Here is a 21,855-nt window from a genome sequence, read left to right as displayed (position 1 = left end):
CAGGATGCGAGCGAACGTAGCGCACGAGCAAAAAACTTCACAAAAGGCTAACAAAGACTTAGAAATTATTCATTGTTATTATTATTATTTCAGTCGGTTTATTTTCAATCTGTGTTCAGTACAACAACAAACATGGGTTTGCACAGTGACATTTAGTTTACAGCATCAACAAGAAACAATTACTTGCATGATCCTTCAAGATACACTGAAACACAATGAAAGTCATGGCATTAGCCTCTATGTTATTAATTCACAAATTAGAGGCTAATGCCACGACTTTAGCTCACAATACAATAATTGTTTGTTCCCAAATATTTTGAAGTTGCACAGATTACATTTTGGGCACATATGTGACTAAAATGGTTGTAAATTCAAGCCCTGGAAATATTACTTAATTACTTGAATTAAAGTAATATCTGGATCGGGATAATTTGGCTTATATATAGTATATTTATATATATATATATATTATGGCAAGCCGTTAAGGAAATTAAATATATATGGAAGTCTGAATAGAAATGAGAAACGTTTATATATACTGTAAATAAGAAAGACTTAGAGTCCGTCTGCTGATCTGAAAAAGAGCCAAAGCTGTCAAAGAGCTGAGGGACCATCTTGAAAGTGCAATGCTGAAACAAATAATGCAAACAATAAAATGTAACTTCCAGGTCTTGAGATTAACGTAGTCTCGTCATCCCGGGGACGGTAAAAAAAAATGCACGGGACGAAATGAAATGCTCCCTGGGACGATGGCTTTTAACCATTTTTTTTCTTTTTCTTTTTATGTATTTATTCATTTTACATTTTATATTAAATGTCTTGTTTTTTCCTCCCTCTGAAAATCCTATGAAATGTTTAACAAGCCATCCTACAATAATACAACAGCTATTAATGTAACAATACAATAAAACAAATATATTTAATGATGTTTTTTTCATTATTTTAACAATAGACTTATGTATATTACTTTATATAGATTCTACAAGAAACACAAAACTTAAAAACTAAATTATTTACAATTGCAGACACAAGGTTTCGTGCAGCTTCACTCATTGTAAAGGAAGACGGAAGTCCACGCAGGAGAAAAATTACTACAAAGATGGTGTCTGTTTTTTTTTTATATAAATATATATATAGTCCAGAGGTGGGACCAAGTCATTGCTTTGCAAGTCACAAGTAAGTCTCAAGTCTTTGCCCTCAAGTCTCGAGTCAAGTCCCGAGTCAAGACAGGCAAGTCCCGAGTCAAGTCCAAAGTCAAGACTGGAAAGTCTCAAGTCAAGTCCCAAGTCCTGCATTTTGAATTTCGAGTCCTTTCAAGTCCTTTTAACCACAGACTAATATATTTACACAGATTGTGTATGCTTTTAAAACGCTGTATTTATTTATTAAAACAAGTGCATTTGAAATTGCAGGAAAAAAAATAGTGCTGACATTGCACTTCATAATAGCACTATTATCCAGTCATTTTAAACATTTAACTCATTCCTTTACAGAATAAACACATTTGAAAAAACAAGTGCAACTGTACTTATTTGCACAAAAGTGTTAACATTGTATTTCCTTGGCACATTGCATTGTAACTACCGGTAGTTCCACAGCAGTTTCTATCCTGTTCTTACCTTATCTCATTGATCTCATCTCATACTGTATGTGTGTTGATGTGTGCGTACATATGAAAAACATAACAAAAACATGAACAAAACAATGAACAGAGTTGTACTTTTTAGATGTCAGGGCCCTATGCAATACGTTCACATATTCTTAATATAGTATACATTTTAACTGACCTTTATTTGACTATGTTTGTGTTTTTGTAGGTGGCTAAAATACGCGGTGCTGCTGATCGCCGTCTAACGTTACGTTACTGTGTGTGATACATTGACTAACGTAACGTTATGTATAGGTACCTCATGCAACCCTGCTTAAAAAAATCACTTGACAAAAAGTATGAATAAGGTAGCGAACTGCAGTGGACGCAACATATTGCCGTGTTTGCAATGACGTTATAACCATAGACATCTTATAAGTAGACGCAGCATTGGCTGCTGTGACACGAGCAATTTGGCCGCCATCTTGAAGTGGTGATGAGGAGCCGGCGAGCAGCCTAAACTGACAGTTGACAGGTAGAAAACAAAGATGGTGTTCAGCGTTTTCCAACTCAAATGAGCGGACTGTTGAAAATAGAAATCGGGTGATTACTTTTCACAGGTAAGATTTAACATTAATGTACTATTGGTTGTATTTTATGAAAATAATATTACCACAGAGTTGAGAAGGAGCAAAGATCTTTAATATTTGTATGTGAAAATCACAAAGAAATCTTCTGGGGGAGGATGACCCCCCTACATGGGTTTGGTTTACAAACTTTCAGCCCCACCTAAAACAAAATTCACCAGCCGCCACTGATTATGATGCATTCTCATTTTAGGCAAAATATAAGACAATACTTTCTTAACAGTATAATTGTAACCAGGAATAAGTCTTCAAGTAACAATATTCAAATACTAACATTGTTGGGTAAGACAGAATTTGGTTTTACTCTGAATCCAGTGAAACAGATTGGTGGTTTTAGCTGATATAAAGACTTACAGGTGTTTATATATGTTTATGTTGAAGTATTTGGCAGACGCTTTTATCCAAAGCGACATACATAAAAAATACATATAAAACAATGACTGTAAACATGATCATTTAAGGGAAGAATGTAATACAAAATATCAATACAAAGTGTCAAGACAGAATAAACTCTCTGCTGCTGCAGCAACAGAGATACAGTCTATAAGATGTATAGATATCTAATGTATTCATACATTGTTTATGTAGGATATACGCATGTATATATAACCTAATCATATTATTTCTTCAATTTAAAAATAGCTGACCGTTTTTTTCCCCTTTCTCTGGGATTATATTCCCAGTTTTGATCTCGGACGTCTGGTCACTTATAGCGTATAAGAATATTATATTACTGTTAAGCAAACTATGAATAATAAAACACGCCAAAACATGTGTCCTTTATCATAGCTACACATATAACAAAAAAGCGCGTGAAAATCAGTGGTATTCAGTGAGGTAAAATGAATTAAATGCGCTGACAGTTCATTGCTCCTGCCAAATGAATTGCACTAGTGGAGCGGATCACCACTCCAAGATGGCGGCCCCGCGTCTCGTCTGCGCCTGTAGGGAGTAGCGCGCGATGCTGCGTACCCTTATAAGATGTCTATGGTTATAACGTTAGCAGTGAGTTTACAGCCTCACTGATTTAACTACACAGCAAATAAAAGTCACGTTACTTAGCCAATAAACGTTAGCTTACATTCAAAACTTACCCTTCTTTGTGCATCTTCAAATGTCGAACGAAATGGGAAGTTGTTACGTCTCCGTCTATAATATTCCAACTGCATGATTTGCATAGGGCTATTCGTTTTTTGTTGACCGAGTTGTAGTTTTAATACCCGAACGAAATTAACTTTGGCATAATTGTTTCTCACTGCCGCATTGTTTGACAATTCTTCTTCATTGGTTGTCCTGCAATTTGATTGGATGAGAGCTGTGGGATGAAAATAGCGTAGATCTAATTTGATTGGCTGTTGTACTGAGCGCACACCAGCTGACAGGAACAACACGCTGATAGACACAGACGAAGAAAAGGAAAAATACGGAGCGGCGCGCTCCCAAATAACTTTTTAATCTTTGGGTTTTGGGGAAAGTAGCAAGTCATGTCAAGTCAAAAGGCTCAAGTCCAAGTGAAGTCACAAGTCATTGATGTTAAAGTCTAAGTCGAGTTGCAAGTCTCTTTACATTTTGTCAAGTCGAGTCCAAAGTCATCAAATTCATGACTCGAGTCTGACTCGAGTCCAAGTCATGTGACTCGAGTCCACACCTCTGATATAGTCATACGTGAATGAGCTCAGCTCCTGTTCTCCTCCATGTGTAAAGTGAGAAACACAGCTGATGCTCCAGAAGGAAGTAACCCCAAAGATAGCAAATGGTAAAAAAGAGTGCACATTTAACTTTATAAATAACCAGGACCTTCATGATGCATTTCAGGCTAACTAGCTAACTAAGTAGCAGCATTGTTTTAGAGCGAGAATGTAACTTTTTGTCAAACACAGACCTGGTGTAAAGTGGAGCTAATACATTTTACTACAGGCAGTGATGAATACTTACTTTCTTGAAAAAGTTTGTTACGTCCATTTTGCATCCGTTCACATTCTTGTTCTGCAGTGCTGTGTGCTAATGTGCTTCGTACACCTGCAGGACCGCAAGCAAGGTCGCAGAGAAAATGCGGACTGGATTTTGAGTGATGTGGGCATTTTCTATATGAACAAGTGGAATGGATTGGATACCGACTCACTAAAGGGGCTCTCTACCTTACGCTATAAAGTGAGGGGAAACTGAGTGAATAATGACAGGTTATATGATTATTTATTTGAACTCATAATCAGGCCACTTTATAATGAATATGTCGGCATGTATTTGTAGGGAAAAAAAGAAAAAAAAAAGAGTTTTTTTGTATTTTTTTTTAACACCAAATTATTTAGGGGGGTTTAAGAATATTTTAGGGGGGCTTGAGCCCCCCTAAAATAGGCCTAACAATGCCAATGATTTAACCCCCACCTAAAAGGTTTTGTATGACACATATCGTGTTGATTACATCACAGTGACTTCACAGCAAACAGGAAGTCTTTTTAGCTCTGTTGCTAGCTAGCTAACAACACACACACACACACACACACAATAACACACACACACACACAGAAGAAAAGGAGAGTGATGCAGAGGTTTAGAAGAGATGCTGCAGGGCTTTGACTCACAATGTAACAACACAACCCTCCCCCAACACACACACACACACACACACACATACTTGGCCTAATGAGAGAACAAACTCTTAACACTGACCTGGAACATGTAGGTGCGTGCGTGTGTGTGCGTGTAAATAAAATATGTGATGGTGCTGATGATGCCACATGCAGGGAAAGAATCAGTGTGAATAATTTAGACTTTTCTCATGTGAACATGACTGCTTCATCTCACTAAAAACATGACCCCGTAAACACGCACATGCTAGTGCACGCTAACGCTGCTAATGTAGCAGCTATTTTTAACGCTGCATTTGCTCATTGTTTGTAACGTGTTGACACTTGCTGTGATTGACAGCAGTATGATGGTCACATGACGAACACTTCCTGAATTAAGGGAAGTGGCCTGACGGCTCCTTTACCACGCACACACAGTTCAGTCATCAAGAAATGTGCACACATGCATACATAATGACACACACACAGTGTGTTTGAGGTGTAATGGAGCGATGTTGCTTGTCTGGCCTACATCTGCTACTCTGCTCACTGACCTGCACACGCGTGCATGCGTGTGTGTGTTTTAAAGCAAGGAATCATTCGTTCAGTTTGGCGAGTTATTTATTGTGCATGTCGTCCAAACAGGAAGTCACGTGCAGCCATATTGTTCACAGAAAAAGACCAAAGATATTTTTTTCATGTTGCACACACACACACACACACACACACAAACACACACACACACACACACACGCACAACCGAGGAACAGGAAATGGTGCTGACATCAGAAATCAGTGCTAATACCTCGTAACATCCCATATTATTAACAAGTTGTGTGCTTTGGTTGTTGGTGAAAAAGATGCACAGGAAAGAGAAAAAGACCTCAGCCAAGGCGTCCGCATATCATTATTAGTCTGAATGCTTTTTATTGGATATTTGATTGTTTTGTATTTGCATAAAGACGTGTCACTGACGATGGTTGCATTGTTGTGTTGCTCGGCAGGAGAGTCACGATTCAAGTTTTGAAATTTGGGGATGAAACTTCGCACGTCTTTGGTGACATCGTCGATCTTTAGAAGAAGGAAGGTAGTAAACAAAACAATGGCTGCCTCAATTGGCGCACTTCCGTACAGTACGGAAAAATGCAGTGCACTGTCAGTACCTGGATGTTGCGCTCAAAATGGTGAGTGTGCGGTGATTGAAGTATTTCATTTTATCAAGTGCAAAAATGTGTTTTGGCAAAATGCACTGTTTGGCACTGTCAGTACCCGGATAGAGCACTCAAAACAGTCTAAGTGCACAGTGCTGGACACTCATCAATAGTTACTGTGTCGCGGACTGGCAGGTACTAACAAGAGTGGTTGCAATCCACCATTAAAAAGGAGAGAAGGGGGTAAATATTGCGATCGTCATTTTTGCTAAGTACGCAACAAGAGTAATGGGTTTGGAACAGCACTACACTGTCAGTACACAGTATACATATTTTGGTCTGCTAGTAAGTGTGTAAGTGCATGATTTTGAACACAGCCCTAGTTTTTTAAGTGTATAAGTGCGTTCACACTGTGAGGTACAGCAAAATGCAGTGCACGGTGAGTACTCGCCGGATGCTGCACTCAATAGACTCACTAGTCTTGGCTACATAGCAGAAGTGGAGGGACTAACTCGAGTGGTTGCAATTCACAATTGAAAAGGAGAGAAGAAGTAGCAGGTAAGTATTGCAATCATTATTTCCATCAAGTGTGCAATGTAAGTGATGGATTTGGGACAGCACTACACTGTCAAAATGTGCGCCCTGAGGAAGTAAGTACATACTTATTGAAGTGTACAGGCGGAAGTGTTCCATTTGAGACACAGCCAATGAATGACACTGACGAAGACATGTTGCTGTTATTGCTTATCTCCCTGATGGTCCTAACATGTGGACGATTGGAGGACATCGTTTCCTGTCTTCCCTGTTGAGTCAAGTAGAAAATTGGAAAAAACGTTTAGAAATTTCTAGAAAGACAAGTGCAGTTGTGCTTCTGCAGCCTTCAAAGCCGCGCTCAGCGTCACAGTGCTCAAACAGTGAAATGTTCAAGTCGGGATTAGGGAGACTCGTCCTCGGGCGACGTGTCCGGCGTCGCTACGTTGGCTTCTACCGTGGTCGCGTGGGTGACCTCGGGTGACGTGGGCATGGAGTTCATCTTCTGGTAGGTCTTCCTGCGCTGGCGTCGCAGCGTCTGGCTCTGCAGCTCCTTCACCTCCTGCAGCACCTCTTGCGCCTCCTGCCAGGACGACATGGCCTCCACCAGGAGGCGCTCCGCCTCAGCGCGCCTCCTCTCTAGCCCCTCCTCCTTCAGCAGGGAGGGCGGCGGGGACAGGCGTCGACTCATGTCCCGGGTTTCAGACGTGCTCTCTGAGTTTGGCTGACTAGCACAGGACGACTCATCGCCGCTGTGGAGTGAGGACGACTCGGCTGGCCAATCAGCTGCGATGCTCCCTGGGCTTGGGACGCATGTGGGAGACTCCAGAAGCTTGGGTGCCTCATCCATGTTGGGGCCTTCTTTAGGTTTGGGGGAAGCCTTCCGGCAAGGAGACTCAATGGCTTTAGCGGGCGAGCTGGACCCTCTGGAGCGAGACGAGTCAGCCCCCTTGCATCTGTTCTTCCTGCCTTTGGACCGCCGACACTCCCTCCCTCTGAGTCGGGGTGAATCGCTGCTCCTGCTCCGCGGCGACCCCGACGACCTGCTGATGGACACGCAACAACGTCGGACGCCTGTCCTCGCCCACATACCCATAAAGTCATGAGACACAGTCAAACCTGGAATGAGGCGAGTCTGCACCCCTGAGGTGATGAAGACGAGGGGACTCCACACTCTTTACCAAAGACCAGCTACCTCCTCGCTCGCGCTCTGCTTTGGCCTTTTGCAGCTCCTGGCAGACAAAAGGCACACAATTGCTTTATGGCAATAACAAAATATGCACTATTTTCCCTATAACATCTTTCAAAATGGAATATTTGATGTGAAGTAATTGGGGCCTTAACAAGAAAGATATAACATAACAACATTGCTTTTGATATATATACTTTTTTTTTTTAACAATGACCGTTTAAAAAACAGACTAAAGGTCTCGGGGATCCAAAAGGGCCCCCACACATCAAATATATATATATATATATATATATATATATATATATATATATATATACACATACAGTACAGGCCAAAAGTTTGGACACACCTTCTCATTTCAATGCATTTTCTTTATTTTCATTGTCACTGAAGGCATCAAAACTATGACACCTTTGAAGTGAAAACCCTTTCAGGTGACTACCTCTTGAAGCTCATCGAGAGAATGCCAAGAGTGTGCAAAACAGTAATCAGAGCAAAGGGTGACTATTTTGGAGAAACTAAAATACAAAACATGTTTCCAGTTATTTCACCTTTTTTTGTTAAGTACATAACTTCACATGTGTTCATTCATAATTTTGATGCCTTCAGTGACCATCTACAACGTAAATAGAAAACGCATTGAATGAGAAGGTGTGTCCAAACTTTTGGCCTGTACTCTCTGTATGTATATATATATATATATACATATATATATATATATATACATATATATATATATATATATGTATATATATATATATACATACACACACACACATTTTTATTTTTTTTATTTTTTCAACGTCCAACTTCGGATCCATCCATCGATTCTAAGTTTTTATAATTTTTTTTTAACAATGACAGTTTTAAAGTAAAAAAAAAAACGCCTGCATGGCAACTTTGTGTTATTAGAGTCAATATTGCAACATTTTCTCGTTACATTACACCTGTTTGCTCTTTAATTCCAATTTTTATGTTGTTGTTTTTTTATAATGCATATTATAAAACACGGCGCAGACCGTTAACAAACTAGCTGTGTGCCGCAAATGGCCCCCAGGCCGCACTTTGGACACCCCTGCATTAGATGCTCAAGACCGAACTGTCTCGGACCAACCTGTTTTCTAATCTCTTCCAGGACAAACGGCATAGAATTAGACACGCTCAAGACCAACCTATCTAAAAATTAAAAGTTCAAGACCGACCCGTCTAGGGCCAACATGTAATCTCATCTCTTCCAGAACAAAAATCAAAGATTTAAATGTTCAAGGCCAACGTGTTATCCCATCACTTCCAGGACAAAAGTCTAGAATTAAATGTTCAAGACCGACCTGTCTACGGCCAACGTGTAATCTCATCTCTTCCATGACAAAAGTCAAATAATTAAATGTTCAAGACCGACCTGTCTACGGCCAATGTGTAATCTCATCTCTTCCAGGACAAAAGTCAAAGAATCAAATGTTTAAAACCAAACTGTTTAGGACCAACCTCTAACTTAATCTCTTCCAGGACAAACGACATAGATTTAGACCAAGTTAAGACCAACCTATATAGAACCAACCTGTAATCTCATCTCTTCCAGATCAATTGGCATAGCATTAAATGCTCATGACCGAACTGTCTAGGACCAACCTGTTTTCTAAAGTCTTCCAGGACAAACAGCATAGAATTAGACCCGCTCAAGACCAACCTATATAGAACCAACCTGCAATCTCATCTCTTCCAGGACAATACACACAGAATGAGATGCTCAAGACCGAACTGTCTAAACCCAATTTGTAATCTTATCTCTTCCAGGTCAAACGACATAGAATTAGACCCGCTTGAGACCAACCTATATAGAACCAACCTGTAATCTCATCTCTTCCAGATAAATGGGCATAGAATTAGACCCTCTCAAGACCGACCTGTCTCGGGTCAACCTGTAATCTCATGTCTTTCAGGACAAAAATCAAATAATTAAAAGTTCAAGACCGACCCGTCTAGGGCCAACGTGTAATCTCATCTCTTCCACGACAAAAGTCAAATAATTAAATGTTCAAGACCGACCTGTCTACGTCTCTTCCAGGACAAAAATCAAATAATCAAATGTTCAAGAAAAAACTGTCTGGGACCAACCTCTAATCTAATCTCTTCCAGGACAAAACACATAGAATTACACTCAGTTAAGACCAACCTGTATGGAACCAACCTGTAATCTCATTTTTCCAGATCAATTGGCATATCATTAGATGCTCAAGACCGAACTGTCTAGGACCAACCTGTTTTCTAATGTCTTCCAGGACAAACGGCATAGAATTAGACGCGCTCAAAACCAACCTATACAGAACCAACATGCAATCTCATCTCTTCCAGGACAAAAGGCACATAGTTAGATGCTCAACACCGAACTGTCTAGGACCAACCTGTAATCTAATGTCTTCCAGGTCAAACGACATAGAACTAGACCCGCTTGAGATCAACCTATATAGAACCAACCTGTAATCTCATCTCTTCCAGATCAATGGGTATAGAATTAGACCCTCTCAAAACCGACCTGTCTCGGGTCAACCAGTAATCTCATCTTTTTCAGGACAAAAATCAAATAATGAAAAATTCAAGACTGACCCGTCTAGGGCCAACGTGTAATCTCTTCCAGAACAAAAATTTAAGATTTAAATGTTCAAGACCGACCTGTCTACGGCCAATGTGTAATCTCATCTCTTCCAGGACAAAGGTCAAATAATTAAATGTGCAAGACCGACCTGTCTACAGCCAACGTGTAATCTCATTTCTTCCAGGACAAAAGTCAAAGAATTAAATGTTCAAGACCGACCTATCTAGGACCAACGTGTAATCTCATCTTTCCAGGACAAAAGGCACAGAATTAGATGCTCAAGACTGAACAGTCTAGGACCAACCTCTAATCTAATCTCTTCCAGGACAAACGACATAGAATTAGACCCAGTTAGACCCAACCTATATAGAACCAACCTGTAATCTCATCTCTTCCAGATCAATTGGCATAGCATTAGATGCTCAAGACCAAACTGTCTAGGCCCAACCTGTTTTCTAATCTCTTCCAGGAAAAACGGCATAGAATTAGACCCGCTTGAGACCAACCTATATAGAACCAACCTGCAATCTCATCTCTTTCAGGACAAAACATACAGAATTAAACCCGCTTGAGACCAACCTATATAGAACCAACCTGTAATCTCATGTCTTCCAGATACATGGGCATATAATTAGACCCTCTCAAGACCGACCTGTCTCGGGTCAACCTGTAAACTCATCTCTTTCAGGACGAAAGTCAATTAATGAAAAGTTCAAGACCAACCCGTCTAAAGCCAACATGTAATCTCATGTCTTCCAGGACAAAAATCAAATAATTAAATGTTTAAGACCGACCTGTCTACAGCCAACATGTAATCTCATCTCTTCCAGGACAAAAGTCTAGAATTAAATGTTCAAGACCGACCTGTCTACAGCCAATGTGTAATCTCATCTCTTCCAGGACAAAAATCAAAGAATTAAATGTTCAAGACCAACCTGTCTACGGCCAACGTCTAATTTAATCTCTTCCAGGACAAAAGTCAAAAAATTAAATGTTCAAAACCGACTTGTCTATGACCAACGTGTAATCTCATCTCTTCCAGGACACAAGGCACAGAATTAGATGCTCAAGACCGAACTGTCTAGGACCAACCTCTAATCTAATCTCTTCCAGGACAAACGACATAGATTTAGACCCAGTTAAAACCAATCTGTAATCTCATCTCTTCCAGATCAATTGGCATAGCATTAGATGCTCAAGACCAAACTGTCTAGGACCAACCTGTTTTATAATCTCTACCAGGAAAAACGGCATAAAATTAGACCCGCTCAAGACCAACCTATATAGAATCAACCTGCAATCTCATCTCTTCCAGGACAAAACACACAGAATTAGAGCCGCTTGAGATCAACCTATATAGAACCAATCTGTAATCTCATCTCTTCCAGATCAATGGACATGTAACCTGTAATGTCATGTCTTTCAGGACAAAAATCTAATAATTAAAAGTTCAAGACCGACCCGTCTAGGGCCAACATGTAATCTCATCTCTTCCAGAACAAAAATCAAAGATTTATATGTTCAATACCAACCCGTCTAAGGTAAACGTGTTATCTCATCTCTTCCAGGACAAAAATCAAAGCATTAAATGTTCAAGACCAACCTGTCTACAGCCAACGTGTAATCTCATCTCTTCCAGGACAAAAATCTAATAATTAAATGTTCAAGACCGACCTGTCTAGGACCAACGTGTAATCTCCTCTCTTCAAGGACAAAAGGCACAGAATTAGATGCTCAAGACCGAACTGTCTAAGACCAACCTCTAATCTAATCTCTTCCAGGACAAACGACATAGAACTAGACCCAGTTAAGACCAACCTATATAGAACCAACCTGAAATCTCATCTCTTCCAGGAGAAACAACATAGAATTAGACCCGCTCAAGACATGTAATCTCATGTCTACCAGGACAAAAGACACAGGGTTAGATCCGCTCAAGACCGACCTATATAGAACCAACCTGCAATCTCATCTCTTCCAGGACAATACACACAGAATGAGATGCTCAAGACCGAACTGTCTAAAACCAATTTGTAATCCAATCTCTTCCAGGTCAAACGACATAGAATTAGACCCGCTTGAGACCAACCTATATAGAACCAACCTGTAATCTCATCTCCTCCAGCAGCTCTTGAGCCCGCTGCATCCTCTGAGCGATGAGGCTCTGCAGTTGACCCACCGGCTGCACAGAAGCCCCGCCCTCCTCTTCGGGCGGACAGCGGCGAAGAACCGAGCGCAACTCGGAGCGGATCATCGCCGGTCTGGAACAGAAAGGAGGAAGAAGATGCAGGCGGCAAAGGTTGATGTTTTTCCCTGCCGGTGTGGAAACGTTAATACCTGGAAGAGAGGACTTCATCCATCGAGGCGCAGCGACTCCGCCCCTGCACGACTGACTTTTTACCGGGCTGAGGGGTTCTGGACTGATTCTGGAGAACCTGAAAAAAAACAATGGACTCAGATCAACATGGTCTGGGCCAGGCTGACAAGTGGGTCTGAGTCTTACCTGCAGCTGCTGGCTCTTGTGCACCTTGGAGGCTTCCAGGTGGGAATATTTTCCCCAGGATCGCTCACTTCCTCTGGGCAGACTTCCAGTCTTCACCTTAGGCTCCTTGGTTTTGACCCGTAACTTGGAAACGTCGGTACCCGAACGCTGACGCCCTCCGACCACCTGATACGCCGCCACCTGGTTGCTGGAGCCCACACGGAAGCCGTTGTCCCACGAGTCACATTCCGAGGAGAAGCCCTCCTCTTCGGCCACCAGGTCAAGGGTCACCAGGCCGTGGCAGGACGTGGACGCCTGGTGGTCCAAAAGGACAGTGAGTGCCTTAAGCCAACATGTCAGACCAGAGCGGTCGCAGTACCACGGCCATGAGGTGTCCTCGCGTTGGCAGCCGACGTCCTTGCGGTATCTTGGCTCTGTCTCTGGTGGGATGGACCAACACGTCCTCCATGGTCACCTGCACAGAGAAGGTCTGTGTCTTTTCCAGGTGTCGTGTACACGTGTTGACTATGTGCGGACATCATCTACGTCTGGCCCACACCTGGTCTAGGACGCGGTTCTTGGCTCTGACGATGGCCACGTTGAGTGCGTGGACCCATGACTCTTTCTCCTCTGGACTCACGGCCAGGAAGACCAGGTTGGGAACCTGGAGGAGGACAAGTGACGTCAAAGTGAGACGGGTTGACAGGGGGAATACTGTCATGATGATGACGACGATGACATCACACAACAAGCAGAGGAGGACGTCCTGACGTTCAGCAGGGATTATCCTGCTCCCGCACTGACACACTAATGGGATTCTGTGGATTAAAGCTTTTTACAGGGGGAAAAAAAACTAGGCAGCGGCCCAGCCAATCAGAGTGTGGCATCACGTTAAATCCCACCCACCACTCGGGATCAAAATCCACCAATGAGGATTCAGCGAGCATCAGGCCGGGACGAAGTAAATCTCTTGGAGGACGGACACACTGAAATCACTGAAATATTCCACTTTGGTAGTTTTGACATCATCAGGAATGTAAATAAAGTGTCCTCCATCTTGGAACGTGTTGAGGCAGGCCATCTATGCAATTGTTTAGGGCCACATCCACAAGGGCGGGCACATATTTAGAAAGGCCATCAATATAGAGACTTTCGAGTGGCATTTTTAACCTTGGAAGGTACAATTATTATTTTTTTTATTATATTAAAGTCTATAATGGGACAACTACCAAAATCTTAGGGACCACTAAAAGCCCAGAGAAGACTAACCGTGTTTCCGGGCTGCCTGCAGCGAAGCAGAGTGAAGCGGCTGTGGTTCTTCTTGCTGCGACTCTTCGCTTTCCTCAGCTCCTCCGAACGCTCGTAGTCGGCCAAGTCAAAAACTTCCTGCGCCTTGCGCTCGTCCTTAACCTGGGACATACACGCAATGGTTTCGGTCACGCCACACTGATGCTCTCATGTGTTGCTATGGTTACTGTGATGATGCCTCCACATTGCCTGGGGGAGGTCAGTGACCTTGTGTGTGTGTGTTACATAACAGGATGACACAACAAACCAGTCAATAATTTGTGACAATATTTGAAACACGCATTGTGTGTGTGATTGTGTGTTAGTTTGTGTGCGTTGGTGTGTGTGTTAGCGAGTGCTTCAGTGTATCAGTATGTGTGTTTGCGTGGCAATGTGTTTGTTAGTGTCTGTTTGCTCACACCAACAAACTGTGGATTTGTATAGCAACGTGTTTCAATGTGTAAATGCGTGTATATGGATGCGGGTGTTTGCGTATCACTGTGTCTCAGTTTGTGTATTTGTGTATCAGCATGTTACCGTGCATGTTTGTGTGTATGGGTGTTTATGTATCAGTGTGTGTATGTTTGTGTATCAGTCTGTGATCGAGTATTAGTGTATGTGTTTGGTGTGTGTATCTTAGTGTATCGGTATGTGTTTTGTACCACTGTGTCTATGATAGTGTATCAGTGTGTGACTAATGTTCATTGGTGTCTTAGTGTGCACGTGCGTATGTCATTGTGTGTTTGTGGGCCTTTGATTATTATATCATTGTATGTTTGTGTATTAGTGTCTGATTTTATTTTGATTTGTGTCTGTTAGTGTTTCAGTTTGTGTATGTTTGTGTATCAGTCTGTGATAGAGTGTAAGTGTTTGGTGTTTGTGAATTATTGAGTGTGTAATTGTGTTTCAGTGTACGTGTGTGTTACTGCATTAGTGTTTGTTTGTGTATCAGTGTGTGTGTGATGTTGTATCAGTGTATGATTTAATGTTCATTGTTGTCCTAGAGAGTGTGTGTGTGTGTCAATGTGTGATTGTCTGCCTTTGTTAATGTGTGGGGGTTTGTTTCCGTATCATTGTGTGTTTGTGTATTAGTGTGTGATTGTCTTTAATTTGTGTCTGAAAGTGTATCAGTGTGTCTTTGTGTATCTGTGTGTTTATTTGTGTATCAGTCTGTGATTGCCTATTGATGTAAATGTTTGGTGTTTGTGTGTCAGTGTGTGTTTATTTGCGAGAGTGTGTTTGTGTCTCAATGTGTGTTTGTGTACCTGTGTGTGTTTGTGTATCAGTGTGTGTGTTTGTATCAGTCTGTGATTGAGTAATGGTGCAAATGTTTGGTGTTTGTGTCTCAGTGTGTGATTGTTTATCTGGGTTGTGTATCATTGTGTTTTTATTAGTGTGTTATTGTGTTTTTGTGTTTGTATTAGTGTATTAGTGCGTGTTTGATGGTGTATCAGTGTAGGATTTAATGTTCATCTGTGTCTTAGTGTGTGTGCATGTGTCAGTGTGTGTTTGTGTGCGTTTGTTTATCTGTGGGAGTGTGTTCGTGTATTATTGGGTGTTCGTGTATCAGTGTGTGATTGTGTTTTGGTGTTAGTGTATCAGTGCGTGTGAGTGAGATGGTGTATCAGGGTGTGATTTAGTGTTCATCAGTTCGTGTGTGTGCATGTGTCAGTGTGTAGTAGTGAATCAGTATGTGTGTATTTTTGAATCAGTTTGTGATTGAGTAATGTTGTAAATGTTTGGTGTTAGTGTGTCACTGTGTGATTGTTTATCGGTGGGTGCGTGTTTGTGTGTCATTGTGTATTCTTGTATCAGTCTGTCTTTGTGTTTTGGTGTGTGTGTTTAAAGGTGGATCAGTGGTTGATTTAATGTTCATCAGTTTGCATGTGTGCGCGTGTGTCAGTGTGTGTTGGTGTATCATAATTTGTATCTGATTGAGTATTAGTGTAAATGTTTGGTGTTTGTGAGTCAGTGTGTTTTTGTTTGTGTGTGTGTTTGTGTGTAAGTGTATGGTTGTGTTTTAGTGTGTCAGTGTGTATATGGTGGCGTATCAGTGTGTGAGTTAATGTTAATCAGTGTTTTAGTGTGTATGTGTGTTTGTTTATCTGTGGCAGTGTGTTTTTGTAACAGCGTGCGATTGTGTTTTGGTGTTTGTGTATCAGTGTGTATGTGATGGCGTATCAGTGTGCGATTTAATGTTCATCAGTGTGTGAGTGCATGTGTCAGTGTGTGTTTGTGAGCATTGGCTGCAGGCTAAGTTGTGTCACATGATCTTTGATTTAGTCGCACGTGTTGACTGTTCATCCAGCAGCCTCTCTCAGTGTGTGTGTGCGTGCACATGTGTCGTGTACCGGCATGTACAAGACATCAGAGGAATGAGGTCACATGACCGAGGGTCCTCACCTCCTTGTCAGAGATGAACAGGTGGTCTCCTCTGAGGACCACGTAGCGAGTCCTCCACAGCTCCCTGAAGATCCCTCGTCCGCAGAACTTCCTGATCCAGCCCACCTTCTCTGGCTGCTGGGGGGCTGGATGTCCCGAGTCCTGTGGCCCCTGAGGGATGACATGGATTCACGTGCTAGCATGCAGGTGTGGGCTGTTAAGCGTTGCGCCCCCTGCTGGAGGGACCACCCTCACACGACAAGCGACCTACTTTCATGATGTCACAGCTCCTTTAGCTGTTAGCTTAGCATGTTCTCATACATTAAAAAATCTACTTCAAAACCATTTGCAACCTAAATCCACATTTTCTTCTAAGCTGCTTTTAAACATGACATACAGGTATTCAATCAAGTAACTAATATATTAACATAATGATCATATATTTATCACATTACATCATCATTACTATAGCAGTGCGTGTAGATGCACAACAGGACATCAGTCACTGGCCACTTGATTAGGTACACTAATCTAGCGATACAGATGTGTCTAATATTTTGACCCAGCTGGGTGGCAGTGTTGTCATCTTTGTAGTGCATGCGCGCGCAATGATTGGTGTTCCTAATGAAGAAGATGCTGATGCAGGATGAAGGTGTGCCTACCTGTCCTCCGTGCTTGCTCTTCTTCATGCTCGCAGGATGCCGCTCAGCTTCTTCTTCTTCAGTCGTCTGTTGTCCTCCCTGCGCGCGCGTGTGCGGCAGATCCCCCCCCCCCCTTGGCGTGCGCGCACTCGCCACACGCGCACTTTAACCTACATTCCGAGTGCGCAAAATGGCGCCATCTCGCGGCGTATGTGCGTGCTTACGTGCCATAACAAAAGACGCTCGTTATAATTCATGTTTAAATGTGTTGTATTAACAACGTGTATGTACCATCCATCCATCCATTTGTTTGTACTTTATTGTTTGTGTTACGTTTTAATTCACACTATTCTAAAAAAAACAACAACAAAAAACAATCTACTCCGGTGCATTTCCAATATGCTACTCGTTAATTTTCGTTTTGTTTCGACAGCCAAACACACTTCCGGCCTGTCAATCATTCTGACTATTTTTTAACCAATCAGATTATGGGGAATTCAAAATGCCGTCTCACTGTAACCAAGGGTCCCACAACAGTGGCGCGTCCAGACTCCCCCCCCCCCCCCCCCCCCCCCAGGGGTCTTACAGGGCATACTTGCCAACCTTGAGACCTCCAATATCGGGAGGTGGGGTGGGGGTGTCTTGACCGGGGGGCGTGGCTGGGGCGTGACTGGGCGGGGGGCGTGGTTAAGTGGAGAGTATTTTACAGCTTGAATTCACCAACTCAAGTATAAATGATAAATGGGTTATACTTGTATAGCGCTTTTCGACCTTCAAGGTACTCAAAGCGCTTTGACTGTATTTCCACATTCACCCATTCATACACACATTCACACACTGATGGTGGGAGCTGCCATGCAAGGCGCTAACCAGCAGCCATCAGGAGCAATGGTGAAGTGTCTTGCCCAAGGACACAACGGACGTGACTAGGATGGTAGAAGGTGGGGATTGAACCCCAGTAACCAGCAACACTCCGATTGCTGACACGGCCACTCTACCAACTTCGCCACGCCGTCTTTCAATATATATATATATATATATATATATATATATATATATATATATATATATATATATATATATATATATATATATATATATATATATATATATATATATATATATATATATATATATATATATACTTGACTTTCAGTGAATTCTAGCTATATATATATATATATTTATTTTATTATATATATATAAATATAAATAAAAGAAATACTTGAATTTTAGTGTTCATTTATTTACACATATACACACACACACACAACACTCATCTACTCATTGTTGTACTTGAAAGTACAATGCTTTGCAGCCAGAAGCACAGCCTTTGAAGGAATATAGCTGTGGGCAGCATCTGTGAAATTTATTTTGCAGGAAAGGAGTGAGTTAAGGGTTGAATTGTCCATCCTCTTTCTATTCTCTGTCACTATTTTTCGAACCATACTGAACACCCTCTCTGATGATGCATTGCTGTGTGGCACGCATAAAAGTGCTTTCATCAAATGCACGAGGGTGGGGAATCTTCCATCTCTCCCTAGCATGGCCCAAAACCGGTCAATCCTTGCTTCCTGGGGAAGATGTTCCCTGGCAAGCAATTGGTACTCCAGTACTTGTACCCGGAGGCTGGTCAGGTCCAATCGCAGCTGCGGCAGACTTTTTCCTAGCTCCATAACTGCAAATGAAAATGAGCAAATTAAGCACAAGTGAGCTTGGGATATAATTGCTTTCTCTAGTCTTATCCTCTATAACGGGTCGGGAACCTTTTTGGCTGAGAGAGCCATGAGAGCCATGAAAGCCAAATATTTTAAAATGTATTTTCGTGAGAGCCATATAATGTTCTTTAACTCTGAATACAACTAAGTGCGTGCATTTTTAAGTAAGACCAACATTTTTAGAGTACAATAAGTCTCTTTTTCTTTTTAATAACATTGTTATTCTGAAGGTAACCAATAATAAATTAAATACTTCTTACCATTAATGCTGCATGGTTTCGTTTCTCCAGTCAATTTTTCTGTCACTAGGAATAAACAAAGCACAACATTACTTATTAGTGGTCTGTCTCCTAGCACAGTGGTTCTCAACCTTTTTACAGTGATGTACCCCCTGTGAAAATGTTTTTAATTCAAGTACCCCCTAATCAGAGCAAAGCATTTTTGGTTGAAAAATAGAGATAAAGAAGTAAAATACAGCACTATGTCATCAGTTTCTGATTTATTAAATTGTATAACAGTGCAAAATATTGCTCATTTGTTGTGGTCTTTCTTGAACTCTTTGGAAAAAAAGATATAAAATTAACTAACAATTTGTTGAAAAATAAACAAGTGATTCAATTATAAATAAAGATTTCTACACATAGAAGTAATCATCAACTTAAAGTGCCCTCTTTGGGGATTGTAATAGAGATCCATCTGGATTCATGAATTTAATTCTAAACATTTCTTCACAAAAAAAGAAATCTTTAACATCAATATTTATGGAACATGTCCACATAAAATCTAGCTGTCAACCATTGTAATGAATGGAATAGCCTACTTGATTTGATGTTCAGTTTATGAACTTACATTCATATTTTGTTGAAGTATTATTCAATAAATATATTTATAAAGGATTTTTGAATTGTTGCTTTTTTTAGAATATTTAAAAAAAATCTCACGTACCCCTTGGCATACCTTCAAGTACCCCCAGGGGTACACGTACCCCCATTTGAGAACCACTGTCCTAGCATATTGTAATATATTTACATTTACACATAAGCGACTTTACATTTACCTTAGCACTGTGTTCAGTGACTCAAAGAGGTTCTCTGCTGCGCCAATGTTGCACACTGGCATGTGCAGAAACTTCGTCACCACCTCCTCAGTTTTCGGATCGCAAACCCTGGCCAATATCACGAACTCCTTAAAAAAAATATATATATGTATAAATATATTTAGAAAGCAATTTTCACAGCAGCCACAACATTACTTTACAAGAGAAGTGTAAATACAAAATACATACTTTATCCATCTTTCTGCTTGTGCTTTCATCACACATCAGACCAAAGGGTTGGTTTTGGCAAAGTTCCATCACTTCCTTGTCCAATTCCGGGGCAATGGCACCTATCAAATACACAGTAATGAAAACACAGTTGTTCTACTAACTGTACTGTACTTGCTGCTTACTAAAAAAAACCACTTACCTTTCACTATTTGAGTCGCCTTTGTTCTGCCATTTGAGTACTGGCAAGCGATCTCTGAATCCGGGTACATATTCTTCACGGATTTGTTGTAAACATCCGCAAATGAGAATGGGATGTTGCTTGCAGCTATCAGCATAGTCATCTTTGTCTCGGCATATATTACACCATCGGGTCTCCATTTTGCGAGGTGGCCCATAATACTGGACTGTGACCGGTGCTGCGCTGCCGCCGCCTTGTGCTTCGCTCTCCGTTCATGAATGATTATATCATTTCGGCCACCGTGTTCAATTGAGAAGTCTGTTCTACAAAATTTACAGGCAACATACCCCTTCCCCTTCGAACTGTCCTGGATGAATTGAAATTCTTGTTTCCATTCGCTTTGGAACTTGCAAGCGTATTTCTTCATCTTGCTCGGCGTCGCCATGGCTGTATTCCTCGTTCTTCTGCTGCGTCTACTAATACTTGTTGTGCACTCCCAAAAGCCGTAGATGTTATGACGCAGGCAAGTTTATATTGTGGGAAAGCGGACGTGAGAACGGCTGTCCCCACTCACACTCAGGTCCGCATTGAGCTGGAGGGGGCGTGGCCTCCAGCTCCGGCTGAATACCGGGAGTTTGTCGGGAGAAGGGAGGTTGTCGGGAGAGGCGCTGAATATCGGGATTCTCCCGCTAAAAACGTGAGGGTTGGCAAGTATGTTACAGGGTGACACCCAGTTCTGCAGGGGTGGCACTGGCACCCATATAACAGTGAGTCTACCCGGAAGCAGCCGTAGCTACTGGAGTACAAACCCCGTTTCCATATGAGTTGGGAAATTGTGTTAGATGTAAATATAAACGGAATACAATGATTTGCAAATCCTTTTCAACCCATATTCAATTGAATGCACCACAAAGACAAGATATTTGATGTTCAAATTCATAAACTTAATTTTTATTTTGCAAATAATAATTAACTTAGAATTTCATGGCTGCAACACGTGCCAAAGTAGTTGGGAAAGGGCATGTTCACCACTGTGTTACATGGCGCCCTTTCCTTTTAACAACACTCGTAAACGTTTGGGAACTGAGGAGACACATTTTTTAAGCTTCTCAGGTGGAATTATTTCCCATTCTTGCTTGATGTACAGCTTAAGTTGTTCAACAGTTCGGGGGTCTCCGTTGTGGTATTTTAGGCTTCATAATGCGCCACACATTTTCAATGGGAGACAGGTCTGGACTACAGGCAGGCCAGTCTAGTACACGCACTCTTTTACTATGAAGCCACTTTGATGTAACACGTGGCTTGGCATTGTCTTGCTGAAATAAGCAGGGGCATCCATGGTAACGTTGCTTGGATGGCAACATATGTTGCTCCAAAACCTGTATGTACCTTTCAGCATTAATGGCGCCTTCACAGATGTGTAAGTTACCCATGTCTTGGGCACTAATACACCCCCATACCATCTCAGATGCTGGCTTTTCAACTTTGCGCCTATATCAGTCAGGATGGTTCTTTTCCTCTTTGGTCCAAAGGACACGACATCCACAGTTTCCAGAAACAATCTGCATCAGTCCATCCCGCCTTCCGCCCGATTGCAGCTGAGATAGGCTCCAGCGCCCCCCGTGACCCCG

At 41.6% G+C, this 21,855-nt stretch overlaps 2 protein-coding genes across 3 annotated transcripts; both read right to left on the bottom strand.

The window, feature by feature from the left end:
- Window positions 1-5,405: 5,405 nt before the first annotated feature.
- Window positions 5,406-17,182, bottom strand: plekho1a (pleckstrin homology domain containing, family O member 1a). 2 transcript variants are annotated; one of them, XM_062056549.1, is made up of 10 exons: window positions 17,083-17,182; window positions 16,442-16,591; window positions 14,021-14,161; window positions 13,311-13,415; window positions 13,131-13,226; window positions 12,773-13,066; window positions 12,607-12,704; window positions 12,374-12,530; window positions 7,604-7,716; window positions 5,406-7,530 (listed from the first exon to the last, which is right to left on the bottom strand). In XM_062056549.1, the coding sequence occupies exons 1-10, from the start codon at window positions 17,107-17,109 to the stop codon at window positions 6,888-6,890; spliced, it is 1,824 nt and encodes a 607-aa protein (XP_061912533.1). In that variant the 5' UTR covers window positions 17,110-17,182; the 3' UTR covers window positions 5,406-6,887. The 2 variants fall into 2 exon arrangements, with proteins under 2 accessions (XP_061912533.1, XP_061912534.1); XM_062056550.1 differs by having other exon boundaries at window positions 5,406-7,527.
- A 2,650-nt stretch (window positions 17,183-19,832) lies between these two features.
- LOC133656395 (uncharacterized) lies at window positions 19,833-20,800 on the bottom strand. The gene is made up of 3 exons (XM_062057480.1): window positions 20,246-20,800; window positions 20,065-20,165; window positions 19,833-19,964 (listed from the first exon to the last, which is right to left on the bottom strand). Exons 1-3 carry the CDS (start codon window positions 20,667-20,669, stop codon window positions 19,833-19,835), a joined length of 657 nt encoding a protein of 218 aa, XP_061913464.1. The 5' UTR covers window positions 20,670-20,800.
- Between the last annotated feature and the right edge of the window lie 1,055 nt (window positions 20,801-21,855).

The sequence above is a fragment of the Entelurus aequoreus genome, linkage group LG08 (genome assembly GCF_033978785.1).
Source record: "Entelurus aequoreus isolate RoL-2023_Sb linkage group LG08, RoL_Eaeq_v1.1, whole genome shotgun sequence".
Classification (NCBI taxonomy): Eukaryota; Metazoa; Chordata; class Actinopteri; order Syngnathiformes; family Syngnathidae; genus Entelurus; species Entelurus aequoreus.
Note: the sequence above shows the minus strand (reverse complement) of the source record. Positions and strands in the feature narration are given on the sequence as shown.